The sequence below is a fragment of the Macaca thibetana genome, chromosome 17 (genome assembly GCF_024542745.1).
Source record: "Macaca thibetana thibetana isolate TM-01 chromosome 17, ASM2454274v1, whole genome shotgun sequence".
Taxonomy (NCBI): Eukaryota; Metazoa; Chordata; class Mammalia; order Primates; family Cercopithecidae; genus Macaca; species Macaca thibetana.
In genome coordinates this window covers 57,836,532-57,850,671 of record NC_065594.1, presented here as the reverse complement: position 1 = coordinate 57,850,671, position 14,140 = coordinate 57,836,532, and the positions used below count along the sequence as shown (strand labels likewise).

Here is a 14,140-nt window from a genome sequence, read left to right as displayed (position 1 = left end):
ATTTTTCCCAAAGAATGATGAAGAAATGAATGTCTAAGAATCACACCCATATCTAAGAACAATCTCTCACCAAATTGTAAAGATGTCATCTTGGTTGAGAGTGAATTTTTTTTTTTGGCAAAGCTTCATAGTTTTTCCCCACCTGGGACGTTTTTTGCATTAAACAAGTGGATACCTTTATATTTTAGATAAGTTTCAAGCAATAGCTTGCCTAAAGACTTTCTTGCTAGAGGCCATTAATATGACAGAGATGAACATCAATACTGGGCATGGTTTCTGTCACAGAGTATCAGGCTTTGCTGGGTCTCCACAAAGCCTTCTGATCAGTGAGGCAGAAGGTAAGCTTTTTAGATGAAGAGCATTTAGAGTCTTGCCAAAGTCATTCTTCTCACTACAAAATAATGGAAGCAACAGTGATGCTCTTCCCACATCTTCTGTGGCCTTCCAGAACGAATAGCATCCAGTTCTGAATTGAAAGCATGAAATGCAAGCTGATAAAGGTTAATGCTCTCTCTCTCTTTTTTTTTTTTTTTTTTTTTTTTTTTTTTTTGCACTCTCTTTCCCTTCAAAAGTGTAGACTAGAAAACTGTAATCTCTCCATGGTGATTACGTTTCTGACTATCTGTCTGTTGAGCTTGAAGAGTATTGTTACAATTTTCAGTTTGTGTTTCCCTGTTTTCTGTGATAGCTTGGGTCAGAGGTTGGGCTGCAGGCCTCCAGTGGTATGAAGAGAAATAATCCAATTTCTAGGCTGAGCCAAAAACAATGGAAACCTCAAAACATGGCCTGGATTCAGTGCAGAGCTCATTTTCATCGGCCAGACTTCTTTTCCTTCAGTGGTCTGGATGCTCATTCATCTTGATTATTCTGATAGCGGTACCTACAGGATAACAGTATTACCATATTTGGAACTAATTTAAGACAGAATAGAATATTTTAAAATATCCAAATGTCTGGACATTATTTGAATAAAATAACTAGGGGCATTAGTCAGGGTTCTCCAGAGAAACAGAACCAGTGGGATAGATAGATGGAGGGATAGGTAGATAGGTAGGTAAGTAGTCAGACAGACGGATAAATAGATAATGAGGAATCAGTTTATGAGATTATAGAGGCTGAGAAGTCCCATAATTGGCCATCTGCAAGCTGCAAATGTAGGAAAGCCAGCGGTGTAATTCAATCCAAGTCCAAAGGCCTGAGAAACCAGTCTGAGGGCCAAAGGAGATGAAATGAGACATTCCAGATAGGCAGGAAGAAAAAGGGGCAAATTCCTTCTGCCTCTGCCTTTTGTTCTATTCAGACCCTCAGCAGATTGGATAATGCCCACACACCTAGGGTAAGGCAGTCAGCTGTACTGAGTCCACAAATTCATATACTAATTTCTTCCAGACACATCCTCACAGACACACCCAGAAATAATGTTTAATCGAGCAACCTGTGGCTGGTCAAGTTAACACATAAAGTTAACCATCGCACTAGGTGAGCAGAAGATTTTGCTCTGCACCTAGATATTTTACCATGATTTGACACACAGCTATAGGTTTAAAAAATAATATTTGATTTAATTCTAAACTTTTTTTGTACAATCACCTCCTTCAAAACACTGTCGGGCAGGTATTATAGTGGTTGTAAGCATAGGCTCTAGACCATCTGAGTTCAAATGTGGATCTATTACTCACTTAAGTGAGCAACCAATTGCAAGCATATTGGTTTCCTAATGAAGAGTAACAAATTACCCTACAATTTAGTGGCTTAAAACAGTAAATATTTTTTAAATCACATTGTGTCTTTGGTTTGGCAATTAAGGAGTGGCTTAGCTGGGTGGCCCTGGCTCAGGGTCTCTCAAGAAGGTACACGCAAAATCCTGGCTGGAACTGCAGTTGCCCAAGTTTGACTAAAGCTGGAGGATCCTCTTATTCACAGACCTGGCAAATTAGTGCTTGATGTTTTCAAGAGGCCTCGGTTCTTTGCCATTTGGCTTCCCCACAGAGGTGCTTGAGTGTCCTCATGACATGGCAGCTGGCCTCTCCCAGAATAAGTGACCCAAGAGAGAGAAAGCCAGTTCTTTAGGAACTAGTCTCAGACATCACACATCATCACTTTTGTCACACTGTATGCATTAAAAGCAAATCACTAAGTCCAATCCACATTCAAAGGCAGGGAAATTAGGCTTCATGTTTGGAAGGGAGAAGTAATCAATAGTAGAATATTGTCTGAATAAGTTATACCTGGCTGGTTCTAGCACAATCCTTGTAACCAGTTGGATAATTTTTATTCTTATTTCTAAGGGTAATTGGCAGTTCTTTTAAAGCTACATGAGTTCAAAGCTGGTTCAGACCTGTGGTGCACCAAGTCTCCCCCATTTCAGTAAATGACTTCACCATGCACGGGATAAACCTCTGTGAGTGTCCTGACTCCTCACATCAATTGTCCAACCCATCAGCAAGTCCTGCTAGCTAGCCCTACCCTTAAAATGAATACAGGCTATAACCCACTCTCCTCAGCCTCGGGGCACACAGGGTCCAGCTCACCACTAGTTCTCATCAGTGCTTCCTTTCTTGGCCCTACATTCTATTCTACACTGGGCAGCACAGTGATCTCTTGAAAAATATGTTAGATCATACCATTTCCCTTCTCCAAACCTTGCAATGAATTCCCTCAAAAAAGCATTTAAATTGTTCCTTCTACAACTTCATTTTCCATGCATTTGGTCTGGGTTACTCTTCTCCAGCTTTAGTAGCTAGTAGCCTCATTGCTGTACCTCCAGTTCACCAGGCTTGTTTTGACCTTAGGGCATTTGCACATGCTCTTCGCATGGCTTACTGTCTTATTTCAATCAAGTCCCTCTCCAAATGTTGTCTCTTCAGGGTGACCTTACTGAGAAGCTTATCAAGAAAACACCTTAGCCGGGCACGGTGGCTCAAGCTTGTAATCCCAGCACTTTGGGAGGCCAAGACGGGCAGATCATGAGGTCAGGAGATCGAGACCATCCTGGCTAACACGGTGAAACCCCGTCTCTACTAAAAAAAATACAAAAAACTAGCCGGGCAAGGTGGCGGGCGCCTGTAGTCCCAGCTACTCAGGAGGCTGAGGCAGGAGAATGGCGTAAACCCAGGAGGTGGAGCTTGCAGTGAGCTGAGGTCCGGCCACTGCACTCCAGCCTGGGCGACAGAGCGAGACTCCGTCTCAAAAAAAAAAAAAAAAAAAAACACCTCCAATCCCACCCTCACTCAATATGATCACAGCCTCTGTTTAACACCATTTTAAGTATGTATGTGTTTTTTGTCTGCCTCCCTCACTAGACTGTAAACTCCATGTGAGCAGAAGTGCTCAGAATAGTGTCTGACAGATAGTGAATGCTCAATAAATATTTATTGAATGAATGACTGAACAAGCATAATTAATGAGTCAGTTGATTAACCCAGAAGTCACAAGATAGAGACTATGATGGCTCACCGATGTATTTTGATAATATAATGTTATCTGAGAGGTTTCTTTAAAAAAATATGAATTGAACTTTAATAAATTATGAGATTCATATAAAAATTCCAATCTGGGTTCTTTTGAAAAATCAAGAGATTTTTGTATTTGGGGTCCCTTAGAAAAAAGTGTGTGATATCTATTAGCTGCTGCTCCTTTCAGACAAAGTTTACCCCAGACCCCACCCCACTCCCTATCATCTTCCTGACACCAATGACTTTCTGAGACCTGGCACCCTCCACTTATCTGTGTTACCTGCCTGGCTCTGTAGGTTTTCAGGATCCTACATTAAGCATATATGATAAGTCTGCCAACTTTTATCCCACATGTCTGTATAAGTTTTGATATCTAATTTAGAAATGAAATTGGTCCTATGTTGAGTCTCCAAGTCAAATTCATTATGAGACACACATTTTAGCCTTTGACGTGTTTCTAGTTATAGAACAATCAACTCAGCTTGACAAACTCAGTAGAGTCTTCACTACTAGTGAAAGGATGGAAAGACTCCATTGTGTCTCAAAATAATTTTCACTTTTGGAAGGTTGTTTTTCAAAATATTTTTAAGACCCATGGATTTGAAATACTTTTCTTTATTTTCAAAACCGCATGAACATTTGATCCAGATGTTTACCTAAAGTGATTCATTTACCAGTGTGGGACACACCACATCGCCCTAAGAAAGAAAATAACCACATTTAATAATAGATGGTTGCGTAGTCTACAATCAGATAAAGAGAAATATATATGTGTATATATATACACACTGTATATATATTACATACTATGTGTGTGTGTATATCTATATATATATAAAATAGCAATAACTATGTCTTCTTGCTCCTTATATAGCCAGTCGTTGTTATATTTTAGAGTCTATGAATCAAGCACTGTTAATATTAAACATCTGCTATGCATTAGGCACTGGTCTAGGCAGTTGTGAAGCTCATAGTCTGTCTTACACTCCAGGGATCCAGACAGAAAAAAAAAACTAAGCAAACAAATAAGTTAATGTGATATGCCACAGGAATTGATAGACTATGGATAAAAAGGAAAAGAGAGTAGGGAGATAGGGATGCCTGACCAGTTATGGCATCTAATAGTGTGTGTCAAGGTAAGTCATGTTGAAAAGATGAAATTTGAGCAAGACCTGAAGGAGATAAGGGGCTTAACCAGGTGAATCTGTGGGGAAAGAGCCTTCTAAGATAAGGAAGGACCTAGAGTGAAAGCCCTAAGTAGAAATATGCCTGGGCTGTTCAAGCAACTGCATAGCTACTCCAACTGAATGACTGTTCAGTTAGGTAAACGGACTGCAGTGAAGAACAAGTGCATGAATGTACATGTTGTTCTGCATAGAGTACTACTTCAATAGGGAAGTCTGGTCTCCTCAGCTAAGGACTATTTATAAATCAATTTTAATTAACCCATATTTTGCTTTGGCCATGACCTGGGTATTTCAGACTCTATGACAGTATACAGGTTCAATTTTCAGGAGGAACCTAAGTGATTGGCCCAAGTTTGCTCTGATGAGGTGAGCTGAACTCTAAGCTACTATATACGCATGATGACTTCTTATAAGCTGGCTGCATTTTCATCAATCCCAACACACTTTCCTGTACCACACATATGTCGAACAATGGTGCTTTTCAAAGAAGTAGTCCATGAGACAAAGAATGACAACCAGAATTTATCCTACTCTGCATGTTAATTATGCTCCACTAAGTGATACAATTTAGAGGGCATCTTATGAAACCCCCTAACAGAGCTTCATGTCTCCTCAATGCAGCTGCTGGCAGAGGACTGGCCATTTGGAGCTGAGATGTGTAAGCTGGTACCTTTCATACAGAAAGCCTCCGTGGGAATCACTGTGCTGAGTCTATGTGCTCTGAGTATTGACAGGTAGAAGCTTCTATTTAAGCCAAGAATATTCTGAATGCTATACTATTGTTTTGCATGTTACTTAGAAAATAAGCTGTGCAATTCAATAAAACTAAGGTATGCCAGCTTAAAATACAATTCTATTTTTATCTCCAGATATCGAGCTGTTGCTTCTTGGAGTAGAATTAAAGGAATTGGGGTTCCAAAATGGACAGCAGTAGAAATTGTTTTGATTTGGGTGGTCTCTGTGGTTCTGGCTGTCCCTGAAGCCATAGGTTTTGATATGATTACGATGGACTACAAAGGAAGTTATCTGCGAATCTGCTTGCTTCATCCTGTTCAGAAGACAGCTTTCATGCAGGTAAATTTTACTTTTTTAAATTTTCCTTTCTGCTCTTGCCTTATAACTATTTAGCTATTTTTCTCCTGTTTCCCACTCCTTGGGAAACTGTTGATTTATGACTGTCCTTGGCATAAATTAAGAGTGTAGATCCAAGCACTGTGGGGTTAATGGTGACCAATGACTCAAGAGGCAAGAAGGTAAATCACTACTTCTCTAAGAATCCCCTTGCTCTCAGTGGCATGGATAAACTAAGTTCACATGAAAGAATTGATGTGAATTTATAGCTTTTCTACCCAAAGCCATGTTAGAAGTAAAATGCTTGGTGCCACAAAGTGAAAATAGCACTCAGGCAAAAGGTTTCTCAGCAAGGCAATTTTCTTCTATAGAAGGGTGCGTCTCACAATGGAGCAATGGTGAAAGCATACCAGACAGGGGAGTGGGATGGGGTGTTATCCCTGATGCAGCTAGTTCCTACTGCTGCATCTTTCCCCTTTAGGTAAGGTTGGACCGCACAGTCTAAGTTAATTCCAGTCGGCTATTTTAAAGAGAGCAGGGATACGAGCTGGAGTGGTGGGATGAGTAGTTTCAGCAGAAGGATGGTTACAGAGCAGGTGACTAAGGATGACTAAGGAAAGAGCAGGTGATAGAGGCTAGGAGGGGGTTGTTTACTGAAACTAGGGGCAAGGAGATGTAAAGAACGAGGAAGTTAAACTTTAAAATGCAGAACAAAGAACAGGGAAGCTGAACACACTGATGTATTGGTTCTCTGAAGAGGAATTTACTGTATCCTACAGTCCCATTAGGACTGACAGCTACTACGTAATCTGCACAAGATAGCATAGTAGTTGTCAGAGGAGTGTATGGTCCAGCAAATATTCAGATAGAAGTCACCCTGATATGGATGGAGTCTGAATGGAAAGACTCCCCTCTCTTTGTCTTTGATGCCAAGGAGAAAGCTGCCATTGCAAGAAACTCTTCATCCTGGTCATTTATTAAAGAACATTTGATTTGGGAATAGAAAAAGAATGATGATGCTGGTTTCCAGAAGATAGATCCTGAGTGTAAAAGGCTCTTCCAAACAGAATGAGTTAAGAGGCATTAATGCAAAGGGGGCTGGCCTAACTACTCCCAATAATTGTTTTCTATTGTATACACAAGGAGACTAAATAAAACTTTATGAACTGTATATATACGGGAAAAAAAAGTGCTGACTGGGTTACATAAATTCCTCTCCAACACAGATATATCTAAAGCAATATGAAAACGATAACAGAGAAGAAAAAGAATAAGAGATATGACATAAGTCAAAAGCAGCTTTTATCTTTTTGCGAGGTTAGATTTATATGTTACTGAGCTAAATGGTTAACCTAGACCTTTTCATATCTGTTTTTCCCATTAAACAAACTTGCTAAAAAGTGAGAACTTCATCTAAACACCAAGTTATCTTTATATATTTAGGTGTTATATTTCACACAAAGAATACTCTGAGGATAACTTTCTTATGTGAAGACAAAACATTGAATTACCAAATATTTCAAATTTTGCCTAACTACTTAAGTTTTTATGCATGCTTATAACACATTGTCTTAGAGAACTGAAATGTTTTTGGTAAAATTTGGGTTTTATTTAACATGACTATTTATTTGTTCAGTAAGTGTGGCCTGAAAGATTCTGCACAGTATATATAAACTGGATCTAATTTAGAAGATACTCATTCCCTGACGAATTTTTTTTAAGTTTAACATTTGTTATATAATATTTTCTTACAGAGGAGTATTAATCATAAAAATTCTCTCATCCCCCTAGTTTTACAAGACAGCAAAAGATTGGTGGCTATTCAGTTTCTATTTCTGCTTGCCATTGGCCATCACTGCATTTTTTTATACCCTGATGACCTGTGAAATGTTGAGAAAGAAAAGTGGCATGCAGATTGCTTTAAATGATCACCTAAAGCAGGTAAGAAAATACAAATATTTGATAACTCATGTTGAAATTATAATTATGAATATGAAAATGATGATGATGATGATGATAAACTAACATTATTATATACCAGAGCATATTTCCTTTTTCTTGCTTCTGGTAGTTTTAAATAGACAAAGAATATTTTTATATTATTTATTTAGAGATATTCTATATAATCTAAAATGATCTAGGGAGAATCTGAACTTTTTAAAGATGAATCTCTAGGCCGGGCGCGGTGGCTCAAGCCTGTAATCCCAGCACTTTGGGAGGCCGAGATGGGCGGATCACGAGGTCAGGAGATCGAGACCATCCTGGCTAACATGGTGAAACCCCGTCTCTACTAAAAAATACAAAAAAAAAAAAAAAAAACTATCCGGGCGCGGTGGCGGGCGCCTGTAGTCCCAGCTACTCCGGAGGCTGAGGCAGGAGAATGGCGTGAACCCGGGAGGCGGAGCTTGCAGTGAGCTGAGATCCGGCCACTGCACTCCAGCCTGGGCGGCAGAGCGAGACTCCGTCTCAAAAAAAAAAAAAAAAAAAGATGAATCTCTAGTCACTTCGGTTCCACTTCACATTAACTATTCCATATAAAGCTCAGTGTCCTGAGTTTTTGCATATGCCGCTGACTTTTTGTAGACAATATTAAATGTTTTAGAAGAGAGAATGCTATAAATATAATGAGCCATCTTTTAAGGGTCAAACTATGGATTTATTTCAGAGACGGGAAGTGGCCAAAACCGTCTTTTGCCTGGTCCTTGTATTTGCCCTCTGCTGGCTTCCCCTTCACCTCAGCAGGATTCTGAAGCTCACTCTTTATAATCAGAATGATCCCAATAGATGTGAACTTTTGAGGTAAGTAAGGCAAACTAGAAATGGTCTTGTAAACAAATGCCACTCAGAAGTGTTTCCATCGATCTGTTTTATAGGCAGAAAGAGAAACTACCATTTTTATAACCCTTAGGAAGCCAGGGAGGTTGCCAATTTTTCTCTGAGGTCCTGTTGAGAGGGACAGGGAAGGGGAGGTATGAAGAACACTAGGGACAGAGAATCAGAGTTGTCAAGATGATGAGTGAGTGCCAAGGTGGAAAATGTCAGGTCCAATTCTCCAACACGATTTCTAAATTACTTCTTTTCAGCCAGCTTCAGTACTTCCAAATGAGATTTTATTTTAACAGAGAAGAATTGGGCCTGGGAAGAGGAAATGGAGGAAAGTCAGTAGAGATGCTAGAGTTAGAGGGAGACAGAGACAGAGACAGGCAGAGAATCATTATTATCAAAGACGAGTGATAAATTTAGAACGATGGTATATTGGTATTTTTTTCCTTACAAAAGCACAAAAGTCAACAATGAATACATGTTCAGAATAGCATATTTTTCAGACACATTTTGGGTTATTTTGTTGCAGCTTTCTGTTGGTATTGGACTATATTGGCATCAACATGGCCTCACTGAATTCCTGCATTAACCCAATTGCTCTGTATTTGGTGAGCAAAAGATTCAAAAACTGCTTTAAGGTAAGAGACTATCCCAAAATAAAAAGCTCTTTGTAATATGGCTCAAATATAAGCTTTCAAAACTATTAGTATATCTATCCAGACAGATTTAGTAAATTATTTTATAGTTTCCCTTTTATTACATCATGGATGATTTTTTTAAATACGACTTTTGCTTATAAATCACTAAAATTAATTTTTGCCTATAAATCCTCGTCAACCACTCCCTACTGCCTCAGCCAATCAGTTACACTCATGGAATTGTTAACCAAAAAGTAATAAAAATTATATGCATTGATGTCTGATAGGCATCACATAATAAAATAAGGGCTAAACATGAATTAAAGACACTGTTCCCTGTTTTTGGTAGAGTCTGAACTTCGCAGCTGCAATTATTATTGTAACTAAATTAATTCCTTTTTTACATGGACTATGAGAATAATAAGGTAAACAAAAAAATAGTTTAGGTTTTACCTCTTTCTACCTTTTTCGTATAACAGTGATGTGCTGTTCAATGTGAAATACATAAAATTCCTTCTTCAGCTACTTGCATTTTATCATCCTTCTATTCATTCACTCCTTCAACAATCTAACATGAAATAAAATATCCCCTCCCCTAATACGAAAATCATCCATTTGTCCATGGTATTTCATTACTGGAAAGCTGAGAACGTAGCTCCCGTGTAAACACTAAGTCAGCCTATATCATTCTTCGCCCACTCATAACTCAAATTTTAGAGCTGGAAGAGAACTTCCGTCAGTATCAACACCTTCATTTTATAGAATATAAAATCGTGGACTTCCCATTTTCTTTTACATATAGAATGAACAGAAGACAAACAGAATGAACAAAATTTTATATTTAAAAAATTTCAAGAAAAAAATTGGATAAAGAAAACTGAGATGCTTTTGTACTATATAACCTTATTGTTTAACAATATTGAAAAGAGACATGAGAATACATGGCTGAAAAAATAAGAAAGCAGTATTAAATTAATTGACATGAAAAGATATTTATGTCACTGTCAAGTGAGAAAAAGCAGGTTAAATCTCCTCAGCAAAGTGGCTTAGAATAACTTGGGATGAGATGTGTGTGAAAGTATCTACAAGGTTATGGAGTATACATATAGTACAGTCTCACTAAAATATACTCACATTCTCAAGCACATGCACATACACATGTGTATAATTTATTTATTTCATGTATGTGCACATATTTCTGTTTTCATGGGGAAAAGTCTTGAATTATATGTTTATCAAATATTAAGAATATTTATCAAATAACCAAGAGTAAGTATCAATTAAAAGTGGCTTTCTCTTGATGAGAAATCTTAACTATGTAGTTTTTTTCTTCTCTGCATGTTTTAGTCAAAAATTATCATATGCTAATTCTGTGAGTATATTCTTTTAAGAGGGAAAATAAAAGAGCACCGAAAGACAGGGCCCAAGAACTCCTAATTATGCAAAGAAAGTCAGAACCCTGGAGAGGAGGAAGAGTTGAGAAAGGTGACTGATGTTAACATATAATGAGTTACTTTGTTTTGTACAGTCATGCTTATGCTGCTGGTGCCAGTCATTTGAAGAAAAACAGTCCTTGGAGGAAAAGCAGTCGTGCTTAAAGTTCAAAGCTAATGATCACGGATATGACAACTTCCGTTCCAGTAATAAATACAGCTCATCTTGAAAGAAGAACTATTCACTGTATTTCATTTTCTTTATATTGGACCGAAGTCATTAAAACAAAATGAAACATTTGTCAAAACAAAACAAAAAACTATGTATTTGCACAGCACACTATTAAAATATTAAGTGTAATTATTTTAACACTCATAGCTACATATGACATTTTATGAGCTGTTTACAGCATGGAAAGAAAATCAGTGGGAATTAAGAAAGCCTCGTTGTGAAAGCACTTACCTTTTTACGGTGAGCACTTCAACATAGCTCTTAATAACTTCCAGGATATTCACACAACCCTTAGGCTTAAGAATGAGCTCACTCGGAATTTCTATTTAAGAGATTTATTTTTAAATCAATGTGAATCTGATACAAAGGAAGAATAAGTCACTGTAAAACAGAACTTTTAAATGAAGCTTAAATTACTCAATTTGAAATTTTAAAATCCTTTAAAACAACTTTTTAATTAATATTATCACACTATTGATCAGACTGTAATTAGATGCAAATGAGAGAGCAGTTTAGTTGTATTTTTTGGACACTAGAAACATTTAAATGATCAGGAGGGAGTAACTGAAAGAGCAAGGCTGTTTTTGAAAATCATTACACTCCTTTCACTAGAAGCCCAAACCTCAGCATTCTGCAATATGTAACCAACATGTTACAAACAAGCAGCATGTAATAAACTGGCACATGTGTGAGCCAAATCTAAAATATAATACTTTTTAAAAGAAAATTATTACACCCTTTACATTCAGATAAGATCAAACCTCACAAAGAGAAATAGAATGTTTGAAAGGCTACCCCAAAAGATTTCTTTGAATCTGCCATTCACATAGCCTGTGAAGAAAATACTATCTACAAATTTTTCAGGATTATTAAAATCTTCTTCTTTCACTATTGTAGCTTAAACTCTGTTTGGTTTTGTCATCTGTAAATATTTAGCTACATACACTGCATGTAGACGATTAAACGAGGGCAGGCCCTGTGTTCATAGCTTTACAATGGAGAGATGCCAGTGACCTCATAATAGAGACTGTGAACTGCCTGGTGCGGTGTCCACATGACAAGGGGGCAGGTAGCACCCTCTCTCACCCATGCTGTAGTTAAAATGGTTTCTAGCGTATGTATAATGCTGTAGTTAAAACACTATTTTTCAAAATCATACAGATTAGTACATTTAACGGCTACCTGTAAAGCTTATTACTAATTTTTGTATTATTTTTGTAAATAGCCAATAGAAAAGTGTGCTTGACGTGGTGCTTTTCTTTCACTTAGAGGCAAAACTGCTTTTTGAGACTGTAAGAACCTCTTAGCTTTGTGCGTTCCTGCCTAATTTTTAAATCTTCTAAGCAAAGTGCCTTAGAATAGCTTGGGATGAGATGTGTGTGAAAGTATGTACAAGAGAAAACGGAAGACAGAGGAAATGAGGTGGGGTGAGAGGAAACTCAGGGGGACAGATTCCCATTCTTAGCCTAACGTTCGTCATTGCCTCGTCACATCAATGCAAAAGGTCCTGATTTTGTTCCAGCAAAACACAGTGCAATGTTCTCAGAGTGACTTTAGAAATAAATTGGGCCCAAGAGCTTTAACTCGGTCTTAAAATATGCCCAAATTTTTACTTTTTTTTTCTTTTAGTAAACTGGGCCACATGTTGGAAATAAGCTAGTAATGTTGTTTTCTGTCAATATCGAATGTGATGGTGCAGTAAACCAAAACCCAACAATGTGGCCAGAAAGAAAGAGCAATAATAATTAATTCACATGTCATGTGGATTCTATTTATAAATCACCCACAAACTTGTTTTTTAATTTCATCCCAATCATTTTTTCAGAGGCCTGTTATCATAGAAGACATTTTAGACTTGCAATTTTAAATTAACTTTGAATCACTAATATTTTCACAGTTTATTAATATATTTTTATTTCTATTTAAATTTTAGATTATTTTTATTACCATGTACTGAATTTTTATATCCTGATACCCTTTCCTTCTCCATGTCAGTATCATGTTCTGTAATTATCTTACCAAATTTTGAAACTGCACACAAAAAGCATACTTGCATTATTTATAATAAAATTGCATTCAGTGGCTTTTTAAAAAAATGTTTGATTCAAAATTTTAACATGCTGATAAGTAAGAAACAATAATAATTTCTTTATATACTCAAAACCAAGATAGAAAAAGGTGCTATTATTTAACTTCAAAACATGTTTCCTAGTATTAAGAACTTTAATATAGCAACAGACAAAATTATTGTTAACATGAATGTTACAGCTCAGAAGATTTATAAAAGATTTTAACCTATTTTCTCCCTTATTATCCACTGCTAATGTGGATGTATGTTCAAACACCTTTTAGTATTGATAGCTTACATATGGCCAAAGGAATACAGTTTATAGCGAAACATGGGTATACTGTAGCTAACTTTATAAAACTGTAATATAACAATGTAAAAAATTATATACCTGGGGGGATTTTTTGGTTGCTTAAAGTGGCTATAGTCACTGATTTTTTTATTATGTAAGCAAAACCAATAAACTTTAGGTTGTGTTTTTTTAACAACTAGCTTATTTTTCATTGTACAGGCACTAATTCATTAAATACTAATTGACTGTTTAAAGGAAATATAAATGTGACAAGTGGACACTATTTATGTTAAATATACAATCATCAAGGAAGTATGAAGTTATTCAATTAAAATGCCACATTTCTGGTCTCTGGACTGGACTGTGTGTTTCATTGTTGTGAAGAAACAGATATACAGACATTCAACTTCCCAAGGTTGATTTTCTGGGTAATAGTTTCCACTGGCCTGTTGGGTCTTCCTTTCTTTGGTTCCCTGCCTTTGGAGCACTTCATTGTTTCATCATTATTGTACCTCAGCAAAGGCAAAAGGTTAAAATGAGGTTTAGGGATTGCTCATTGCATTTCACAAGCTTCTTTGGAGTGTTTTCTATGTGAAAGATGGGATGAAGTTCATAAAATGCAAGGTCCCTACTTAATAAGAAACAGTGATGATAAATTTAATACAAGGCAAAATGAAATGAGCACTAAATAACTACATGCTGATGGCTGCAGAAGTTCACCTGTCTGTGTCTCTCAGCATGTAATCTCTTTCTCCATCCAACAAAAATCATCCAGAATTAGCAATTGCTTTTTTTCCCAGATAGTTAGGTCAAACCCAGCCTAGTATTCCAGAGTTTGCTATCATTTACCCCTGACCTTTCCTGGATTTCAGCTGCCTAATTTTAGCTGGCACTTCAAAATATGAATGTTCTAAATCCCAGGGGCCGTGTGAGAAGTACAG

The 14,140-nt window shown here is 37.1% G+C and overlaps 2 protein-coding genes across 2 annotated transcripts in view; both read left to right on the top strand.

Moving 5' to 3' along the window:
• Positions 1-13,549, top strand: part of EDNRB (endothelin receptor type B) — a 922,930-nt gene extending 909,381 nt beyond the window's left edge. The window contains exons 4-9 of the mRNA XM_050766470.1: positions 5,264-5,376; positions 5,512-5,716; positions 7,505-7,654; positions 8,379-8,512; positions 9,066-9,174; positions 10,703-13,549. Of these exons, the coding sequence (XP_050622427.1) occupies positions 5,264-5,376; positions 5,512-5,716; positions 7,505-7,654; positions 8,379-8,512; positions 9,066-9,174; positions 10,703-10,837 (846 nt within the window). The 3' untranslated portion in view covers positions 10,838-13,549. The remainder of the gene's footprint in view (positions 1-5,263; positions 5,377-5,511; positions 5,717-7,504; positions 7,655-8,378; positions 8,513-9,065; positions 9,175-10,702) is intronic.
• Positions 1-14,140, top strand: part of MYCBP2 (MYC binding protein 2) — a 1,055,480-nt gene that overhangs the window by 186,666 nt on the left and 854,674 nt on the right. The window lies entirely within an intron of this gene.